This window comes from Helicoverpa zea, chromosome 12 (genome assembly GCF_022581195.2).
Source record: "Helicoverpa zea isolate HzStark_Cry1AcR chromosome 12, ilHelZeax1.1, whole genome shotgun sequence".
In the NCBI taxonomy this organism is placed as follows: Eukaryota; Metazoa; Arthropoda; class Insecta; order Lepidoptera; family Noctuidae; genus Helicoverpa; species Helicoverpa zea.
This window is the reverse complement of record NC_061463.1, coordinates 12102497-12125260: the sequence shown is the minus strand read 5'-3', so window position 1 is coordinate 12125260 and position 22764 is coordinate 12102497. Positions and strand designations below refer to the sequence as shown.

Genomic DNA, 22764 nt, shown 5'->3' with positions numbered 1-22764 from the left:
AAATGGTAATATGATAAAAAAATTAAACATAAAATCTAATTATAGTAACCATTCGTATCATTTATCTCAATATTCTTTCCCCGCTATCAAGTTAATGGCAACACTCATTTGATATCGGCTTGTCAATGCAAATGTTGCCATTAGCAGTTAGCAGCACTACATATCCTTTACTTTATGAGATAGTAACTGTTAAAATAAATATCTTGTTTTTAATCATCTTTTATTTTCACTTTAATATTACAAAGGAACATTATTATTACTTTATTACTTAATATTTTAATATGCAAAGAACACACAGAAAAACGTGGCGAGGAGAGAGAACATTGACAATAGACAACAGAGTGATACCATAACTTTAATAAAGAAGAAATATAAATGTACCACAGATACTAACAGTAACACTGGATGAGATAATATAGTCTAGTAGAACAAGTGAAGGGGTTTTAAAGATATTTACCTAAGTTATTTATAGAGTTCAGCGAGTAGTAGGAAAGATACATAGGATCCTAGCAAAAACACACAGGAAGTGGTGAAGTGTGGGAAGTTTGGGCATTTTGGTGTACAAAAAGGCTTGCAGACATTTATATGGAAGTTTTGATGGGAAGCTCTTATAACACGCACTTCACTTCCTACTATGCGCCTAATTGTATCTGAAATTAGTACTAAATGGCATTTTCTTTTATATAAGAATTTATATTACCCCATTACATTTTGTTTAATTCTTTTAAATTTAATACCTGAAATACGATTAACAAAAATCTATAGGCTCAAAACAAGTTCCTAACTTGAAATCGTTCTGTAACCCGAACCCCCATGAATCTTCTTCCTCGAGAGAAACCCATGTATTCTCTCCAGCGTTATTTAACAGAGGACAAGCCATAAAGTGGTGTAACTCCCACGCTAGGATCACTATCTGCGCTCGCGCTCCCGACACACACCTCGCTTCAATTCGCGTACTTTGCACTAGCATTTGTTTTTTTAGTTATTTAAGAAAGAATATGCGTAGGCCATTTAGGCTTGGATAGGAATTGCACAAAATATTTTTTTTCGACACAAAATTTTGTTGGTAAATTGTGATTCCACATAAAATCTATCTAGGTTTATCTAATAAACATAATATTAGGTGGCAGCAATGTTTAATAAAACAAGTTGTTGTTTTAAATATTTATTGTATGGCGTGTTTAACTTTTAAGATAGACATCTGAGAGTTCTAGCCTTTATTCATATTGTCCTGTATTCCTATGTTTAATCGGTATGAAAATAAGCTCACTTATTATTAAAATCGAAAGAAACGGATTAAAATCTGACCTGAGAATTAAACTGCATTTGACAAAACAAAATCCTATTGTTTTTGAACTCTCGTCAAGACTTTATTCAATGACTACCCAGAATCAATGAATTAGCCGACAAATTAATGCCTACTGAATCCAATTTTCTGTGATTACGCAACGGCGCCAAGACGCGGGAAAACCCAGTATTCTCTCAGTATAAATCATTAAGTGACATGTAATATTAAACAGTTGTAACCACGTACAATCACTTAAGTTATTCACACTTTGTCTTAACTAAATTTATTGTTTCTTGTTACAGGTAATTAAACTTTCCTATTGGTGCGCGGTGGGAATCTTAATATCGTATGTACGTATGACGGAGATCAACTTAACTGTTTAAGGAAAGATCTTAATGACTCATTAGCTGGTGTTTGTTTTAATGTTACGTGTATTATTCAAATTGTTGTGATGGTTTCGTAATATTATTGATATTACAACGTGTTGGAGCTGTTGCTAGTTTTATGCTATGTGGCTGAAATCTAAGCGCGTGACAATGCTTTTACATTGAAGTGTCTTCACAAATTGTGGCTTGTACCTATATGCTATTTTTGCATTGGAACGTTTTAAAACAAGCAACGATCCAGTAGAGTACCTAGTATCTAATTTGTTACTATTATTGAACAAGCGCTCGGCCCGTCAATCTGCATGATTATACGCTCGTAAAGATACGATACAACTTATGTTCGCTCCAATAATCCACTAAATAACCAAACAGTTCGCCCTTGACTTGTTTTTGTTGTACAGTTAAAATAAACTCAGTTTACCACTCAATAGCTACGTTATTACAAAACTACTCGATAATTAGTGAACTCCTACGTAGTGTTGCGAGACTCAAGTAGGTACCATCACTAATTATTTACGGTATTAAAATAACTATCGATAGGAAAATTGTTTAAAATTCACCTCTATTTGTCTAACAATAAGTAGCAAATTGTACAGAAAATCTACGTTCGTTAAGCCGTTTTTCACGAGTTATCCGACAATAGTGCACATAGGTTATGGTAAAATTATTACGAAATAATTTGCTTGAAATAAACACAAAGCCTTGAGCTACCGTTGTTGTGAGAATGAAGACTTATTTAGATACAAAATTGCTTTGAAATTACTGTTCTTAAATGCCATTATTTTTTGCTACATCCAATAAGTAAAATAATGTGTTTACAACTCAATATAATTCACGTGCCTTGATTAAAAACAAAATTAAACCAAAGAACTGTAAATGAAAATTACGACCGCAAACGACTCCCACCTCACAATTTTACTACTGGCAACACATTTAACTCACACTCATTAGAAACAGCTGTAAAATAAATAATAAAAAACAAAATTGCCAAACGCCATTAATGTATAAATAACTGGCAACTAATTACGAATGCAAGCTAGCGCCATTTCTCACGACTATCGCGGAGAAACGCTGCGTCGTCGATAGAAGGTGTCGACGTTCAACAAAAAAACAAAAACTATCGATAATTTTTCCCCGCACTAACTCAATTTGACGTAAGTTTTGAGCGGAGCGATTACAATTCATGGCAAATAAAGATAAAATATCAGAAGAAACACCAAGTTTGTCATTAAATTGAAAATAGCTAACTGATATCGGAAGCTAATGGATTTAATTAATTTGTAGTGATTCTTTAGTTCTGAAATCAAGTTCGGTGGAACATTTTGCGTTGTAAATTATTCTGTTTAAGGTATTTCATTATATCTTTACATTGATTACAGAAACAGTTGGACCACATTATCTACAAAAGTTATGTTCGCACTGAAGTCCGAGATTTACTACATTATAAAAGTGAACTAGAATTTCACTTTATTTCCTTATTAGCGCTAACGAATTACCTAATACTGATACAAATTAAATCGAACAACCGTAATATTTCCTTACACAGGTATCCAGTCAATATAAAGCACATATTTTATTATAATTCGAGACACATATTTAGTGGTTTGAATAATAAATAAGGCGTAAATGTATTCATCGCCTCAGTATGGCAAAATCGCCGCAATTTTATAGTTTGGCCCCACCCTCTCCGCAGGGGTCCTCTAATTTATTTGAAGGCTCTATTACTAGACACCGAGTGGTCAGATAGGCTTTTTATTTATATTCTTTATACACATAGTCATACACACGTATTTACATATAGATATACTGCATTCAGGTGAGATCATTTTGCTGTTGTTATGCAGATTACATTGCTCTATCGTTTGTTGTGATCTTTTTACGATGTAGAATTATGAAAAATACAGATATTCACCAACGTGCTATTCTTACAAGTCGGTGGGTGTTTCTCTTAAGTGTTTTTAGTTTGTTGCTCGTCTATCAGTTCTGCCCACGTCTGTATGTTTATGGTGTCTAACACAACGTTTTGACAGCTTATAATGGCTTTATTGGCCATATTTTAAATTTCTTTCGGTGTACAAATGTGTGTTTGTAATGGTCGTAAATGATGAGTTGTTTGGGTCATTGAGTTACGGTTGCGGAAGCATATTATATGCAACTTCAAAATAAATTATATTTAGATTGGTTTCGAATGCTTATTTACGTAGGTATCTATGAAAGTCTTGGTTCTGGACCTAACCTCTTTCTTTCACTTGGTTCAAGTGATTTGCTCAAAGAAAGTTGCATGTGTCACTAGGTTATCTATAAACTAGAACTTAGGTACCTACTTATAGTCCAGTCACTCGCGTTGGGTCTTTAATCCGACTGGCCATATGTTGCATGCACCTACTAGTACGGCTTCTATTGCATTCGATGTCACATTATAAACAGATTACGGACGGATATATACAATTTTAAGGTCCAAGTTTAATGGACGTTATAGGTATCTTAGTTTATTTTTTGATACTAATATTCTAAATGTGATTTGGATGTTGGTTACTCTTTCTTGCAATAAATGCATTATATAGGTACGGATATTATTTGATGTAGCTTAAGCATCCGAAAGACAGATAGACTACTATCTTAACCCAGTGCAAGGGATGGTTCTGTCCAGACGTGGGTGAAACCGCCGGGGATAGACAGTCTGAAATAAAGAAATTATACATTTTAATTAATTTATGAAGACCGTTAATATATGCAGGGATGTTATCTAGACACTACTGCCTAGACTTCTGATTATGTACAATACATACATAATTTGTAATTAATTTCCTTCAATCAACAGTCGGTATTTACACTAAATACGTTCCTAATTAATAACCCATCTCACACGTACTTAGCGCGAACATAATGTACTGTATATTGTCATTACGTAATATATATATAACGCTTATTGCATTATCATTCTATGTATGTATATATGAATAGGTAATTAGCAAGTCCCAGCGATTGTTTCAATCTGAATTCATTAATTAATATCTAAACTAGATTTGCCGGTTCTAAATTCGTTCTAATTCAAGAGTTGATTATGAAAATTAATTAGGAGTTAAGTTTAATGGGCAGCCCTTTTCTTGAAAATGTTAATTATATTTCCTTGACTTTAGCACGTGGAATTTATTTAGAGCTAAAATCTTTTAGATAATTTGCTTTGGTTATTAAAAATCTTTATCCCAATGGTTGACTGGTAGAGGATGCCCTGTGGTAATGAGTCCGCCAATATACAATTTTTTGGACATGAAGTTTTTTTTAGCCATTATACTCTTAAATTAAAACATACAGACACACATAGAGTATTATTTTATATTTTAAATTGCTAATTCAGAACACTATATTATCTTAGCAGTAACTGTAAAAATTAACTATGTCATCGCTATTGTAATGAATTTTATTTTCTACCGCAAAATTCAGCCATATTGGAAATAAGACACTGTTTGTCAGTTTCAGTGGGGTGAGCAGTCACACGTGAAGTCAAGGTGACACACAAGGCTAGTACTTAGATTACAATTAGGGTTAAGGTGGGCTAAATATAATATGTGACGTATTTTAGGTCGGGAATAGTTAGTCATATTTGCACGCGAGGGAAGAGAATCTAGGATTTTTTATAGCTGATATTTTAGCTTTTTTGTCAATCAATAGGAGTTTGGATTAACAGTTTCGGAACTTAATAACTTTTTCTCTTCTCTCCCTATGAAAAAAAAACATATGCCAAGAAGTGTCTATTAATGAAATGGAAGGTTAAGTTAGAGTGTTAGACATTGTTTGAGACTGGACAGATGACAAAAATGAAAAGCATAGTTATCTTTTGAATTACACATTTGGATAATCTCAATTATCCCAATAAAGTTCGATACTCTAGGAATATCTAGTGTTTTGAGTATAATTATATTCTGTAACGAGGCATCGAGGTGCAAGGCGATGTTGTGTCTATAATAATGAGATAATGAGCGATAATCGCGTGATAACTGGGTGAGAATCGAGAGAGCCTATCGTTATTGTGTGGTTTAAATTATTATTATGCTGTTTAACTTGTAGAGGCTGTAAGAGTTGTATATTTTATAGCGATGATGGCATAGATGAAAAGATTGGAATTATTTAAGTAATTTATAAGTAGGGTTTGGACTATAAAGGTACAAACGAGTAGGAAAACTTAACTGAGGTCGATATAGATTTGTAGATAAATAAGTCAGATAACAGAGTGTTAAAATAAAAACAACCAGTACAATAAATAAACCCTCATATATTTACATCATCACATAATTCAAAAACCAGCCCCATTTACTCGTACCGCTAGCAATAGCCCATAATTTCATCAATAGAGCAGGCCTTGAGGCAGCACTCGTCCACCGGGCCGCGCTTGCCGCGCACGCCAGCCAGCACGTGGTGCGCCGGTGGCCACCAACCGCGCTTGTCCAGCTCGGGCCAGCACAGCGTCGCGATCGCTTCCGACAGCTGCCGGCCGCACAGCACGGCGCGCCCGCCCGCCGCCTGCGAGCGCGCGCTCACCAGCACCAGCGATACTACTACCAGCAGCTTCAACATTGTCAAGGCGTCACAATATACTGTACTAACAGATGTAACTACACCGATGTATCGGGGATGAATGTGCCCTTCCCTTAGGGTGCTTACCTTTTATACCTGGTGTTTGCTGATTAATATGCACATCCCATTGACACCTAACAATGTAGGTTGTACACTTCCCACTCTTTCCTTGAAACTTAAAGGAATTTTACTTCGAATTTTGTTGGCATGTCCTACACACAAGTCTGTACGAGTTTACATGTACCAAAGCGATTTTGTATAGAGCTCCTGGAACATTGTGCTGTCTGAAAGCCGTTCATTGTGTTTTGTAGGAATGACTCGCATTTCTTCGTCCATAAAATAACGAGACGCTTACCATAGAGATTTACGTTGGCATGTTTCTTGGTAAAGGGTTTCTCTAATATAGATAGAATATATAGCATACGATAAATTACAATAGCCAAACGCAATTACTACGATAAAGAATGCAAATCAAAAAACATGTTGTGTAGATGAGATTCAAGCACAGTAGTGATTTTCAGCTGGCTCCTCACAGTTGAGCAATTTAACGCGTACACGAAAAAATAAAGAATAACAAAAATTAAGACAGTAGTACTTCATTAAATAAAAATCACAATTTATTGATTTCGAATAAGGCCTACAGTGCGTAGCAACAACCGCGTAGGCAAACAAGCTGAAAATATCCTTCCGAAAGGCTTCCAAAATATATTTTTTATATGACAAGTTGACAACAACAACGGCCACGAGACATGTCTACCACGTGTAGGAAGCATCTCCTACACAATCAGGTAGCTGAGACGTAGCTGAATATTAATGAGCAAACCCTAAGTATAAAAGGGGAGCACCCTAAGAGGAGGGCACATTCATCCCCGATACATCGGTGTAGTTACATCTGTTAGTACAGTATATCGTGACGCCTTGACAATGTTGAAGCTGCTGGTAGTAGTATCGCTGGTGCTGGCGAGCGCGCGCTCGCAGGCGGCGGGCGGGCGCGCCGTGCTGTGCGGCCGGCAGCTGTCGGAAGCGATCGCGACGCTGTGCTGGCCCGAGCTGGACAAGCGCGGCTGGTGGCCGCCGGCGCACCACGTGCTGGCTGGCGTGCGCGGCAAGCGCGGCCCGGTGGACGAGTGCTGCCTCAAGTCCTGCTCTATTGATGAACTTATGGGATATTGCTAGCGGTACGAGTAAAGGCTGGTTGTTGATTATGTGATGATGTAAATATATGATGAGGCTTATTGTTTAATAGGTTTTTTTATTTACCTCATACCCTTAGAACAAGAAGAATATAATGAGCATGTTATATTACGTTTTTTATATTGTGCCCCTAAAGCTTCCTGCATAAATATCTCACTTCTGAAATACCTACCCATGCCATCACTACCTCTTACATCAATTGATCGCTTTTAGAGTTTCCGTACGAATTATGTATACCTAAGTAAATATATTCTGGTAATAAATGCATATAAATGTAGAATATGCATAAAGTCTAAGATCTAGCAGTTTCTGGCGTCTTAACGTCTAATGCAATAGCAAAAATTGATTGGATTTATCTGGTGTTAATATTATTATCTGTGTAAGCCTAGCTCATAACTTAGCGGCTTTGCAGTTAATTATTTACCGCGTTAATAACTTGCGCAAACTGACAGCCGATAAGATACCTGCCTATTCATTAGTTACGCGTTTTATTTTACATCTACTATTAAACTAAAGAGAATTTACTTACTGCTTATATTTTTCATATCTTCAGATCAGATATGTTTAAAAAATCCAAACAAACTTATGGTTGCTTTTCAATAACTTTGACACCCATTTCCCACTTAACCATCCGATATATTAAATACATAGATTGGCCAAGACGAGCCAAACGAATCGTAGCCTACCTTTTCGCATAAATATTTCAAAGAGAAATATCTACGTGATTCGAATAATTCACGCTAAATTCAGTTTCTTTGCCAAATTATGTCTCGACAATATAAAGTACCCAAGTTATTCAGTGGCTAATCAAATTGTTTTGATTGTGCAATAAATTGAAAATACTCAATTTACTGAAAGCTATTTGAGTATTCTATAACTGTGGTAGGTACGTCGCGTCGTCATGGTATGTCCTGTGAGCGATCTGGATGCGAAAGCAAAGCGACACGGTGCGATTTTCTTTGAAGTGGGCAACATGACATTGCTCGCAGCGTACATCTGTCAATTCGCTACTGATCGCTTTGCTTTCGCGAGACGCCTACACAGGACGCACCCTTACTACAATTAATGATTAAAGGATTTCATTCATGTTACCTATTGCCTTAATCGTTAATTTATTTCTAAAGCCATCGTGTATATCACATCTTATCTTTTCAGTAGCCCATTCAAGTGTAGAATGATGTCATATTGTAACTCCTACATGTACATAATTGACGTACTTAGGTATTTTCAGATTTAATTAAGTTAATGTGTATAAAAAAATAATGTGAACATTTTCTTTGAAAGTCACATTTTGCACGTTTTTTTATTATTTTTTAAGTCTGCAATAAATCATTTGTTCGTTTCAATTCGTCTTTTATAGAGGCTTATTATAAATTGCCAATTAATACAATGTACAATAACATTCACATCGATAATAAAACGGCAATTTTTATTAGTATCAAGAATTTACGATTGTCCATCTGGGTGGTACGGTCAGCAGGTTAAATGCGGCCGTAAATCAGCCAGATAAAACCATATTCAATGGCTGCTTTGTTAATTGTAAAGCGATTTAATTGATTCAGTTCTGATAGGATTTCTTTGAACAAGAGTCTAAGGAATCAGGTCACAGTTTTGCTATCTGTACTTACTTGTGTGAGTTTGTGTAGTTTATTGTGAATGTGCTGAAAGATGGAGTATTTTGAGTCTGTTGGTTGTTGGATTATTGCGATATGTGCTGCTCCTTTGGCTTGATAGACACATTCACTCTTGATGCTGAATTATATTGCTTCTTGGTAGGACCAAAAACATGTAGACACTCCTTTGAATAAAAAGTGCGATCTAGTAAATCTCCAATTATCTAAGGTCAACAGTCCTCTTCAAATAAGTTTCCCATTCTTATATTGACTACTAGTACCTAAATTCTCAATAAGTCAAAAAGTGTACCTCACAAACCTACAGTTCTGGCTTAATGAAGACTCTATTTGACGAGAACTGTACCTACCCTTAAAATCGGTACACAACTAATTGCAAATTATATTTCCAAAGCTCATATAAAAGACCGCAAAAGCCGAAAATAGATCTCAGTGGCGTGCACTTGGAGAGGCCTATTAAACCTCATACAAGTTCTAATTACATACATACCACACATTAGCTCCACACCCAAAGATTTACAATCAGTATAAATTAATAGTTATTAGAAGGGTTTATCTGTTTATCAGCCGATCGGCCGATAGCGGCTGTTAAGTGGCCGCATTGTCTCACCGTTTATAAACGATGCTGGTGCTGATAATCTGAGATTTATAGCTAGATACTGTATGTGGGCGGCACCTACGGATTAAGGATGCTGGATTAACGAACTTTTTGGTCTTATTGTGAGGACTTTGAAAAGTCCTTTATGTAGTATGGTAAGTACGGCTTTTTTTTAGAGATTGGAAATGATCTATCTGTAATTGTATGTTGTCAATTAGTATTAAATCATAATTTCAATAGACATGAGGTACCTATATGATTGAATAAAATCAAAATTGGTAAAATGGTACACCTATTATAGTATCTACTGTGTATCGCTTACAGTCCATTGAAAAAAATCCTTCTAGATGCTCTTAAAACAGATTGATGTTAACTTTTCAGTAATCTAAGTATGTATTAATTTTTCACCCACTGCACACACATTATATCGCTAACTTACATCATATTTCCCCACACAATCAACACAAAATTATACCTAATAATCTACCTTTTTAATATCTACACACAGACATATGCCCATACATCATACAAGCCTAGTAAAGCTGACTCGATCTACTTAATGATTGAGAACACACGAACGCATTAGCCGCGCGTCCGATCCCATCATATTGCTATTGAAAGTCATTCCTCGTGACTCGCGCACCGAATTATGCATTTGTTGTGTGGTAAAAGGGATAGGCGGATCGAGTGTAGATAGAATGTTGTTTTTGGTTCTTGATTTATTTTTCGGGATACTAATGTAATGTTATGATTACGTAACAGATCTTGTGGATTGAGCATAAAAATGGAGTTAGTAACGTTTCATTATCATTGCTTTTCCTATAAAAGAAATTTTATTAAATTTGGATGCATTTTGTGGCAGTTTTTTTTTGCAGGAATTCACCTAGTAAACAACTCTCAAATGATATAAAAGATAAAGTGTCATTTATTTATTTATTGTTATAATTACTTTTAGTCTTGTACTTGTATTTTGATCTCACTAGTCCTTAAGGAAACCGTATTGTTGATAGCCGCGATACAGGCTTTGCCTAGTGCGGTTGTCATTGTAAATTATTACTGTATACTCTGGGATGCCTAATAAAGATTTATTATTATTATTATTATTTTTGTATGTCTCTAACCGACTACGGGACTACAGAGTCCCGGATTTTTGGAAGGCGAACGTGGGGCCGAAGCCAACACGCTGAAGCCCTTTTGAGACAACTTTAATGAAATGGTAACACAAAACCGACGATTATCCCTGTATACACTATAGAAATGTACCCAAGAACAATCCCCGGTTCTGTGCTAAACTATTGCTAACTATGGATAAAAACTACTTAGGCTATTGTGATGGGATGCTAATGGACTAGGAATGGGGAAACTACGGGAACTATGGCACCTGCCGATGACAATGTATTAAATACATGTTAAAATGGCAGGTGGAGACTCGCCAACTCACTTACTGGGCCCCCGGGAATCAGTCACTGAAAAGCAACAAGAGGGCAACAGGGACATGAGCGGCTGAGAAGGGTGAGGATACCTCGGCGGACTTTAAACGCAGATCACGCGCTCCCTGTGGGTCCAGCATCACCGGCCCACTCGCCACTTACCACGAGGCACCTACCCTCCGAGCAGGACTAACCTTGCTCTAGCGACTCCACTCTGACCGGCCGATGAAGGCAAGCCAAGAGGCGGGAGACCTATCCCCCGTCATGCTTCACTCCGGCAAGCCGGAGGTGGGGGACAGTATACTCTCCCTGGAGCACTCGGATATATAGCCCCGCGGGGTCGCTACTCCCCGTCATCCGCCTCAGATGCCCTGCGGGGCTTATTATTATTATCCAACTTGTATGTCTCTACCAGACCTCGGGACTACAGAGTCCCGGATTTTTGGGAGGCGAACGTGGGGCCGAAGCCAACACGCTGAAGCCCTTTTGAGACAACTTTAATGAAATGGTGACACAAAACCGACGATTATCCCTGTATACACTATAGAAATGTACCCAAGGACAATCCCCGGTTCTGTGCTAAACTATTGCTAACTATGGATGAAAACTACTTGGGCTATTGTGATGGGATGCTAGTGGACTAAGAATGGGGGAACTACGGGAACTATGGCACCTGCCGATAACAATGTAATAAATACACGTAAAAATGGCAGGTGGAGACTCGCCAACTCACTTACTGGGCCCCCGGGAATCAGTCGCTAAATCGCAACAAGGGGGCAACAGGTACATGAGCGGCTGAAGGGTGAGGATACCTCGGCGGACTTTAAACGCAGATCACGCGCTCCCTGTGGGTCCAGCATCACCGGCCCACTCGCCACTTACCACGAGGCACCTACCCTCCGAGCGGGCTGCTAACCCTACTATTATTATTATTATCTCTTCCAGACCTCGGGACTACAGAGTCCCGGATTTTTGGGAGGCGAACGTGGGGCCGAAGCCAACACGCTGAAGCCCTTTTGAGACAACTTTAATGAAATGGTGACACAAAACCGACGATTATCCCTGTATACACTATAGAAATGTACCCAAGGACAATCCCCGGTCATGTGCTAAACTATTGCTAACTATGGACGAAAACTACTTGGGCTATTGTGATGGGATGCTAATGGACTAGGAATGGGGAAACTACGGGAACTATGGCACCTGCCGATGACAATGTATTAAATACATGTTAAAATGGCAGGTGGAGACTCGCCAACTCACTTACTGGGCCCCCGGGAATCAGTCACTAAAAAGCAACAAGAGGGCAACAGGGACATGAGCGGCTGAGAAGGGTGAGGATACCTCGGCGGACTTTAAACGCAGATCACGCGCTCCCTGTGGGTCCAGCATCACCGGCCCACTCGCCACTTACCACGAGGCACCTACCCTCCGAGCAGGACTAACCTTGCTCTAGCGACTCCACTCTGACCGGCCGATGAAGGCAAGCCAAGAGGCGGGAGACCTATCCCCCGTCATGCTTCACTCCGGCAGGCCGGAGATGGGGGACAGTATACTCTCCCTGGAGCACTCGGATATATAGCCCCGCGGGGTCGCTACTCCCCGTCATCCGCCTCAGATGCCCTGCGGGGCTTATTATTATTATTATTAAGTACGCTGAAAAATCAACACTTTTTTAAGGTCAAGTTTACAAAAAGAAAGCTCCCAAAAAACGCCCCGTTGAAAAAGTTTTGACATTCGAGTCAAAAAGTTATTAGACATTAAAAACGCTACCGCTCATAACTTGTCGATGAGGTCGCGGTATTAAGTGCAGTGCAGCTCTAGGCGGTATCACACCTCAGCTGATCCCTGCATTATCGACACGCAGCCTCTTCCCCGTATTGATTGAAAATAATATCTAATTATATCCAGCCAGATGCCGCCTCAGATGCCCTGCGGGGCTTATTATTATTATCCAACTTGTATGTCTCTACCAGACCTCGGGACTACAGAGTCCCGGATTTTTGGGAGGCGAACGTGGGGCCGAAGCCAACACGCTGAAGCCCTTTTGAGACAACTTTAATGAAATGGTGACACAAAACCGACGATTATCCCTGTATACACTATAGAAATGTACCCAAGGACAATCCCCGGTTCTGTGCTAAACTATTGCTAACTATGGATGAAAACTACTTGGGCTATTGTGATGGGATGCTAGTGGACTAAGAATGGGGGAACTACGGGAACTATGGCACCTGCCGATAACAATGTAATAAATACACGTAAAAATGGCAGGTGGAGACTCGCCAACTCACTTACTGGGCCCCCGGGAATCAGTCGCTAAATCGCAACAAGGGGGCAACAGGTACATGAGCGGCTGAAGGGTGAGGATACCTCGGCGGACTTTAAACGCAGATCACGCGCTCCCTGTGGGTCCAGCATCACCGGCCCACTCGCCACTTACCACGAGGCACCTACCCTCCGAGCGGGCTGCTAACCCTACTATTATTATTATTATTTCTCTTGTATGTCTCTACCAGACCTCGGGACTATAGAGTCCCGGATTTTTGGGAGGCGAACGTGGGGCCGAAGCCAACACGCTGAAGCCCTTTTGAGACAACTTTAATGAAATGGTGACACAAAACCGACGATTATCCCTATATACACTATAGAAATGTACCCAAGGACAATCCCCGGTTCTGTGCTAAACTATTGCTAACTATGGATGAAAACTACTTGGGCTATTGTGATGGGATGCTAGTGGACTAGGAATGGGGAAACTACGGGAACTATGGCACCTGCCGATAACAATGTAATAAATACACGTAAAAATGGCAGGTGGAGACTCGCCAACTCACTTACTGGGCCCCCGGGAATCAGTCGCTAAATCGCAACAAGGGGGCAACAGGTACATGAGCGGCTGAGAAGGGTGAGGATACCTCGGCGGACTTTAAACGCAGATCACGCGCTCCCTGTGGGTCCAGCATCACCGGCCCACTCGCCACTTACCACGAGGCACCTACCCTCCGAGTGGGCTGTTAACCCTGCTCTAGCGACTCCACTCTGACCGGCCGATGAAGGCAAGCCAAGAGGCGGGAGACCTATCCCCCGTCATGCTTCACTCCGGCAGGCCGGAGATGGGGGACAGTATACTCTCCCTGGAGCACTCGGATATATAGCCCCGCGGGGTCGCTACTCCCCGTCATCCGCCTCAGATGCCCTGCGGGGCTTATTATTATTATTATTAAGTACGCTGAAAAATCAACACTTTTTTAAGGTCAAGTTTACAAAAAGAAAGCTCCCAAAAAACGCCCCGTTGAAAAAGTTTTGACATTCGAGTCAAAAAGTTATTAGACATTAAAAACGCTACCGCTCATAACTTGTCGATGAGGTCGCGGTATTAAGTGCAGTGCAGCTCTAGGCGGTATCACACCTCAGCTGATCCCTGCATTATCGACACGCAGCCTCTTCCCCGTATTGATTGAAAATAATATCTAATTATATCCAGCCAACCATCGTGCCCACAATAAAACAAAGAAACAAACCTTTGTTGTTTTAAAACTTTCCGTGTACCTATGGCTTCAGAGAATCTTTCAAATAAATGCTCACTTAACAAACAAAAGCGCCCGACAAAGCACGTTCATATATTTCTCACGGTAATGCAAAAGTAGGCACAAGCAATAACATTAAACACACAACGGGCAACAAATCATACAAATTAAATTTCAACAACTTGACACAACAATTACGAGCACAAACATTAATTTCCGCAACAAGTTAAACAAAATAAATTACAGAAAAAAGATGTCGTCGCTAGAAGCAAATACGTTACATTCCGCGGCCGCTGCGCCCACAATTATAATTGCCTTAACCGCTACACGTTATAAATCTTTCACTAAGATGGAGATTAGGCTGTTTGTAATAAAAATAAACATTCCCTTGCTATGGAACGCGATGATAGTATGACAAATTAATCGGAACGCGCTCGACGCTTTGTAATAATTTGAAAATAGAACGTCGCGTGGCTGAGCCGTGTCTGGCATGGCGGCAATGGCGGCAATGGCCTAACCACGTGTAATAATAGATTAGTGTTATTAATTTCAGTTGGAAACACTCATTCATGACGCTTTTTGTAGCAGACATGATCAGAATTTGTGAAGAAAAACATATTTTGGAGACTTCGCGTCACGCGTCGTGTCAAATGATGTTGGTGACAGATACACGAGTCTGGGCTAAATTCGAAGAGATTACCTAACATTTTTCGATGATTTTTTTCTTAGAAGTGAAAATCTCTACAATTTCGATAACTCCTCTGTTTATTTTACTGAGCTATAAACTTGCTGTTTCCTTGTTCTATTGTTTACTAAGAGAGTGAACAATGCGACTCTTCAATATCATCATTAACTAAAGGCGTAAAATGACACAGCACAGACACACCTTTTTACATTACATTTATCGTGAAAGCTGTAGTAAATAATGTACATACTTAATAGGATTTTCTTCTATAAATAACGCAATAGTTAAGTTTGTATTTGAGTGAATTTTTTTTTAATTCTTTTGAAAGAATTTTCAATAAGTATAATTTTCAATTTAAAAAATATTCACTAAAAACTTTCATTTTAAAATTATTTGGATATCCATAATTCTCTTTAGCGTTGAAATAAAAAATTGTGGTTAAAATTATTTGCGTAAAAAAACAACCCAACATAATTCCCTTTTTGATTACCAATTCCACACAAAAAATACAGACGGGCTAACAGTTTCGACCATAGTTTCCTTTTGAGTGTATTTTATTTACCAACGGTTTAGGGCGCATTTATTTAAAGAACTGATAAGTAGGTACCAAGAATTATGCAAAATACATAATTTACATAAATGCATCTCAAATCCTGTAAGTATTTACCTAAACGTGCGATTTCAAAAGTCAAAGTTAAGTTTAACTATTCAAGTTTGTTTTCACTGCAATGCCACCATTAACACTTGGCATACTTAACATATAAACTTAAATTAATTACTTTTCCGAACAGTTTAAAAGCGATTTCGGCACGCAGTTGAAATGATTAATATTGTTCTGTCAAAGTTGTATTTACGTGCGAAGCTCGCGAGTTATGGCGTATTGTGTAAGGCGGTACAATGGAGAAGTAACCTCGACGCCAGGAAGGAATGTCAGGAGTGTAATGTTGGCTAATAACTGTATTTGCACGAAAAGAAATGTATGTTTTTGGTGATTTTATATGTATGCACATATTTATATCAGTATTTTGTAGAGCATTAGTACAAGTTATATGAAAAAGAAATAAGAGCTCGAAGAAAAATCGGCCGTTAGATAAAGAGAAGAGTATATAGCTCTGAGATAAAAACTAGTTATTTATATTTTTCGCGAATGATGGTGAAATATTTTTATTTCAGCTTCAAGCTGAAATACGTAACTATAACCTGCTTCGGAACTTACACTTGCCATAAACTTAATGCAGCAATACTTCTATAAACGCCTTCAACGAGGCGTGGCACAAAATAATAAATTCATGACGTTAAGTACCCCATATAGCTATAAACTATAAAACTCGTTGCATCATTAAAAACCTATTGAAAACCACCGCTAAATCATAATTACGTAGTTTTACATTGCTTCGTAACCGTCCAAGTGATCTGACCTCTATTAACCTTATCTAGTCGATAGCCGGTCGGAATATAGTTAGGAAATACTAGGAAGACGCCAAATTAGTTTAGCATTAGTAAGCAGTACTGGGAAACTTGAACGTGGGATAAATTAGCTTCAGAAGTTCTACTTTGTTACACGGTTTCTGCAAGGAGCTAAGTTTTAGCTGACTATGGAAAAGGAAGTTTGTACTAAACCTAGATTGCGTTGCTTTCGATAATATTGCTGCGAGAGCTTTTAAAACGCTTTCACATTACACATTCTAAGAGACAAAGACCTGCGCGGTCTTGCTCACATGTCATCATCGTTTAAACTTCTAGCTGTCAATTGTTTCCTGACACCACCCATATAATCCATTCGGAAGATTAAAAAATATGAAACCACTGCTAAGTTACGATTCAGTTTAAAAACAGCGTCTAGTCTTAATATTAAAAAAACATCGAAGGAGAATAATTCAGAAATAACTTGGCGTAAATAATCTCCTAAATAACCTTCTGTTTTCTCCATTATGTACCAAAACGGACACACACAGACAGACAAATTGAATTTATCAGTGCATTGTAAGCGAGACAAATGGCGTTTTTATTGAAGACGTCGGGGCTGATGCAAAATAATGTAATGTCATCGCTATGATTTTAATATCAGTGGAGCATTATGTCGGCCGCACTGACATACTTAACCAGCTCGTTTTACTTGGGACATGCGAATTAATACAATCAATGGTCTGTGAGAGAGATATGCGTCATGTATTTATTGGTTGAGATATTTTTCAGCATGTAACATGTAAAGTCATATTGGTCTTCTGCAGGGCCTATGTGATCGTGGCAAGATAATAGGTGTGAATTGGATACAAATCTTGTCCCGTCCTTTAGAGAGACCGTCAAATGATTTCTGCGATCATTTTAGTTAGTAAAAGTCTGACACGAAGAATGTATGATTCACGTATGAATCTCATGGTATGAAATTCTCCATAGATGACACAATCTTTCATAGATGACTTAATTTTTCTTACTTCTTTTGGTTAGGTCGGACCTCACGTGAAGACACAACATACATACATCAATGTTTTTCAAACAGCAATAGAGCAAAAGGCAATTTGTTAACAGACTTACAGAAACGCATCCAATTTTTAACTCAATCTCCCTTAACCCTTTCTCAATACATCATGAAGATTGAAGACATCGAAAGCAAACGCTTTTCCCGATGAACTGTGAACCCTTGTTACATCATATTGGTTGGTTATCAGTTGCCCAACAGTGAGCGATGCTGCGTGCCTCTGCTATCCGTCAATACCCGGCGATTCATCTCGCCTTATCTATAATGTATTCTACCTCAGCCTTTGTATGTATTGTTCCCAAAGACCCGATAAGTGGATCTCGGTCTAATGTTTGTAAACAGGTGATCGATTCAATCGTTCGTGATCGGTTTAATCAATGTTTGTGTGTTTGCGTGTGTGCGTGGTTGTGTTGGATCAACAGTTTGGTTGAATGGTAAATGGTTGGTATCTTGTGCCTTTGTAAGTACTGTTTTAGTATCACAATTATAAGGATTGAATTTATTGGATTAAATCAGCATGGTACTTCTGTTCTCTGTGATATTTTACGCCATAAAAGTAAGAGGGAAATGAGTCACTATGATACTACATTATCCATAAAATGCGTTAACACCCTCTTACTCAGAAAGGGAGAGCACAACACCAAACATTAACAACTTTCCAAGTAAACAGCAATAATGTGACGTCACTGAATACAAAATGGCGACAGATAACTAATTAGGAACTAGTCTTGTAGTCACGAGTTTTAGATCTACAATAGATAGTAAAATATATCTCGGAATATTATGCGATTACTTCACATTACTAGCTCAATTCTTAGAGCAGTTAACCAACTAGATACGTCATGACTACAAAGGCCTATTGATGGGCAGGGGGTGAGGTAACGTAAATAGTGATATCAGTTCACTCATGAATTTTCGATCAAATCTGCAAAATATAAATCCTCACTCCGGTCGGGGCTAAGGATGCCTGCCGAGGCTGTAGAATTATTCGAAAGTTACCGCGGCACCGGTATCCAGAAGGAACATGATGGAATTTAGTCAGTAAGAGTCTGACACTCCCTCACGTTACACTCAGTTTGAGAAAGCTAGGTATACCTTTAGCAGAGGGTGAAGGTATGCCAATAGTGTCTCCGGCTGCTAAAATGCTCTAGGACTAAATAACAAACGCAAAAACAAAACACGACACAGAATCTAATAAACCAAGCTTCCATTACCATTGAATCGTGATCTTCCACGAATCGTGAACCGAGAATCGAGAATGTGGAATCGAGTTGCGAAACACTTGACAATATCGAGTTGGTTTGTGAACGATAATCGATATAATGAGAAGGGAACGCAATCGATAGCGAATGTTTAATGCACAGGGTGTGCGGTTACGCGGAGTTTTACTTAGTTAAAGCTTAAGGGAATTCACAGTTTTTCTTGGTATTTCGCTTGTAAAGATGGTATCAAGAATTACAACGTTTTTACCAACTACAGCATTGTTAGTCGTGAGAAAGAAAATTTTCTTTAAATTATTTTTATTTCAACAGCTTATAAACAAGAGTAATTACATCACAAGTTATATCGCTGTTCCGCCATTAAGTACTTGTTAATTTAGAATATTTCTGGAAACCGGTATAATTCCCTAGAATTCATTCGACTATATATCAATTTCATTTCCGATAATCTCGAAATACCAGCGCCTACAAAGTATGCATAACGCACCGTATTTTCGAAGACAAACAACTTAGCCCTCCAAAAATCTAAATTCCGTTCCAATTTCACAACCATTAAATTTAATAACCCCCATAATTTTGTCACTGTTTATTAACCCTTAACGTACCCGCATACTGCAGACAAATAGTCGGCCGACAGTAGACGGACTGGCAAAGTTTTTTTTTAAAGAAAATTTTGATTCTAATTAAAGTTTTCAGTCAGTCTCATACTAGCTAAGTAATATTTTCAAATAACCACTCCCGTTGTGGGTGCAGCGTGAGGGAGTGTAAGTCTCTTACTGACTAAAACCCACCATGTTCCTTCTTAAGCCCTTTACGTACCAGGGCCACGGTAACTCTTTCGAACAATCTCGCAGCCACGGGACCGGCTAAATACCTGATCTTTGTAATGTGCGTACTACCATTCATCTTGGCACTGCTTTATGGGTCTAAACAAACTATCGGCCGACTAAAAGTTTGCAGTGTGTGCTCTTACGAAGTTAGTAAAATCAAAGGCCAATAAAACGGATTGTTATTGCAGGGTTGATCGTCTAAGTTTGCAGAGAGCTTCAGATAAATGAATTTGTGCTTTGTACCGGCGCGCACAGCGGTTGTCATGCGATACTGTTGTGGCCGGCCGTGTTGGGCGTTCGAGCGTTTGAGTCCAGGGTTTTACCACTAAATAGACACTGTTTTTTAATAGTTTACAATTTTTTTTTATATGAACAGAATGTGTTGAACTTAAGTTTTTTTTTTAAATGATGCGAAAGTACTGAACTCTGTTTGCATCCTTGCTTTTGCTTTTATTTACATCGATGTCATTTTAACAAAGATTATCTGCCAAATCACATAAACATTATCTTTTACTTACTCTTAAAGATAGTGTACAAATAATTAAAAATAAAATATTACTTTCACATAGTCGAAACAAAAAATATCAAACTTCAACTTCTGTAACCGACGCGACGATACATTGACAGCCCGCGGCGTCCACTGATCCAGACGTTTCATTAGTATCCCAACACTATTGACCAGCCTTACTTGACCCCCGACCATCCACCAACCTTCCTCTCTCCACCCTTCAAGTGAAACACCACGCACAGTGAACACGCGGGGGTCGGGAGGTCAACTAACTCTGGCCAATAAATTTGTACCAACATCATCAAAATCAATGGTCTGTGAGAGAGATATGCGTCATGTATTTATTGGTTGAGATATTTTTCAGTATGTAACATGTAAAGTCATATTGGTCTTCTGCAGGGCCTATGTGATCGTGGCAAGATAATAGGTGTGAATTGGATACAAATCTTGTCCCGACCTTTAGAGAGACCGTCAAATGATTTCTGCGATCATTTTAGTTAGTAAAAGTCTGACACGAAGAATGTATGATTCACGTATGAATCTCATGGTATGAAATTCTCCATAGATGACACAATCTTTCATAGATGACTTAATTTTTCTTACTTCTTTTGGTTAGGTCGGACCTCACGTGAAGACACAACATACATACATCAATGTTTTTCAAACTGCAATAGAGCAAAAGGCAATTTGTTAACAGACTTACAGAAACGCATCCAATTTTTAACTCAATCTCCCTTAACCCTTTCTCAATACCAAAAAATATCAAACTTCAACTTCTGTAACCGACGCGACGATACATTGACAGCCCGCGGCGTCCACTGATCCAGACGTTTCATTAGTATCCCAACATTATTGACCAGCCTTACTTGACCCCCGACCATCCACCAACCTTCCTCTCTCTACCCTTCAAGTGAAACACCACGCACAGTGAACACGCGGGGGTCGGGAGGTCAACTAACTCTGGCCAATAAATATGTACCAACGTAATTCTGCACTAGTAGTTCCTGTCAGTTTGTTTGACGGAATTTGCATAGTTATTAGCCCCAGCGTTGTTTACTTTATAGTGTATATTTGTTTTACCCTCATTTACAAAGGGGAGCTTTTTAATTATTTCAGGATTTGCAGTTAAATCGGGATTAATGTAATGTTTGATGCTATATTTTAATCTTAAATATGTGCTTATTGTGTAGCGGGGATTTGAATCGCTTGAATCTCTTTGAAGGATTAAATTTAAAAGCAAGTGGAATGGGGATATTTTTTGTTGTATTTAAATTGTGTACGAATGGGTATTTTTTTCAGTAGTCAATGTTTGCTACCGAGATGAAAGGACTCGTTCAATCGTTTAAATAATCTGATATAGGAAAATAAGTTTATTATATGTAACGTATCTCAAGATATTTTTTAATTGATTTTATTCTTTGATAAAAAGGACAATGGGCACTTTGTATGGGATTTGGTACCCGCTCCAACAGTAACGTATGATATATCATTAGAAAGGTATTTGCGTGAACAATAATAAAAACTATGGGGCTTGCCTCAATTAGCTGTCCGATCCGAGTAACGATAAAAATTAAATCGACATAGAAACAAGTATGTCATCCATATATGCAAATTCATTAAGAGGCATATGTCGTCAGTATAATAATTTTAAACTCAGTTAATAGACATCTTAAATTGTTTGAGATACACTCTATTATAATCTAAAGGTTGTAATAGTATATGGAGTCATACTACGGAAACACAATCGTCATCTGATTTGACAAAAGTTCAAAACATTTCTGAAAACACAACTAATCATTTTAGTTACATACTATCTTTAAACATACTGGCTTCCATGTACCTACACATTATATGAAATAAAAAAAACCTGTTATTAAAACACGATAATCATTAAACATTAATTGATTGTAAATACTGAAAGACTTTCATCAAATACATAAGCTATATTCTGCGTGAACTGCAAAGGTTTGCACACAGACTTTTTTTAAAGCAGTGGGCAGGCATACATTCTAAGAAGGCCAAATTCTTGTTTTTTTGTTACTTTACCAGTTTTTATTCAATACAGTTGGATTTAAGAACTACATCTACGTTGATGATTTATGAACATTATACATTCTATTAGTCGATGTCACGCGAAATGGACAAGGAATTGGGACTAGTCGTCATAGTAAACATTTTTTGGCTTGCCAAGACCTACGCAATGGTACTAGAATCAACACTGTTGGACAGGGTACCAAAACGCCCATCGTCCTTTATTTGCGAGTTTTTTGTTTAATAAGTAATTATAATTATCAGTTTTTTATAGTTTGAATTTCCTCATGAATGTACTCTAATAAAACTGAAACAAACAAAATAAACAGACTACAAAAACTATCAAATAAAATACAATAAACTATTATTCAACATTTAC

General features: G+C 38.2%; 3 protein-coding genes across 4 annotated transcripts in view; 2 read left to right on the top strand and 1 right to left on the bottom strand.

Annotated features, from left to right (window-relative positions):
- LOC124635158 (netrin-B) overlaps window positions 1-22764 on the top strand; it is a 133083-nt gene that overhangs the window by 24638 nt on the left and 85681 nt on the right. The gene's annotated exons all lie outside the window — the stretch shown is intronic.
- LOC124635160 (insulin-related peptide 1-like) lies at window positions 5998-6249 on the bottom strand. The gene has a single exon (XM_047170967.1). The coding sequence runs from the start codon at window positions 6247-6249 to the stop codon at window positions 5998-6000; it is 252 nt and encodes an 83-aa protein (XP_047026923.1).
- Window positions 7174-7425, top strand: LOC124635159 (insulin-related peptide 1-like). The gene has a single exon (XM_047170966.1). It carries the CDS (start codon window positions 7174-7176, stop codon window positions 7423-7425), a length of 252 nt encoding a protein of 83 aa, XP_047026922.1.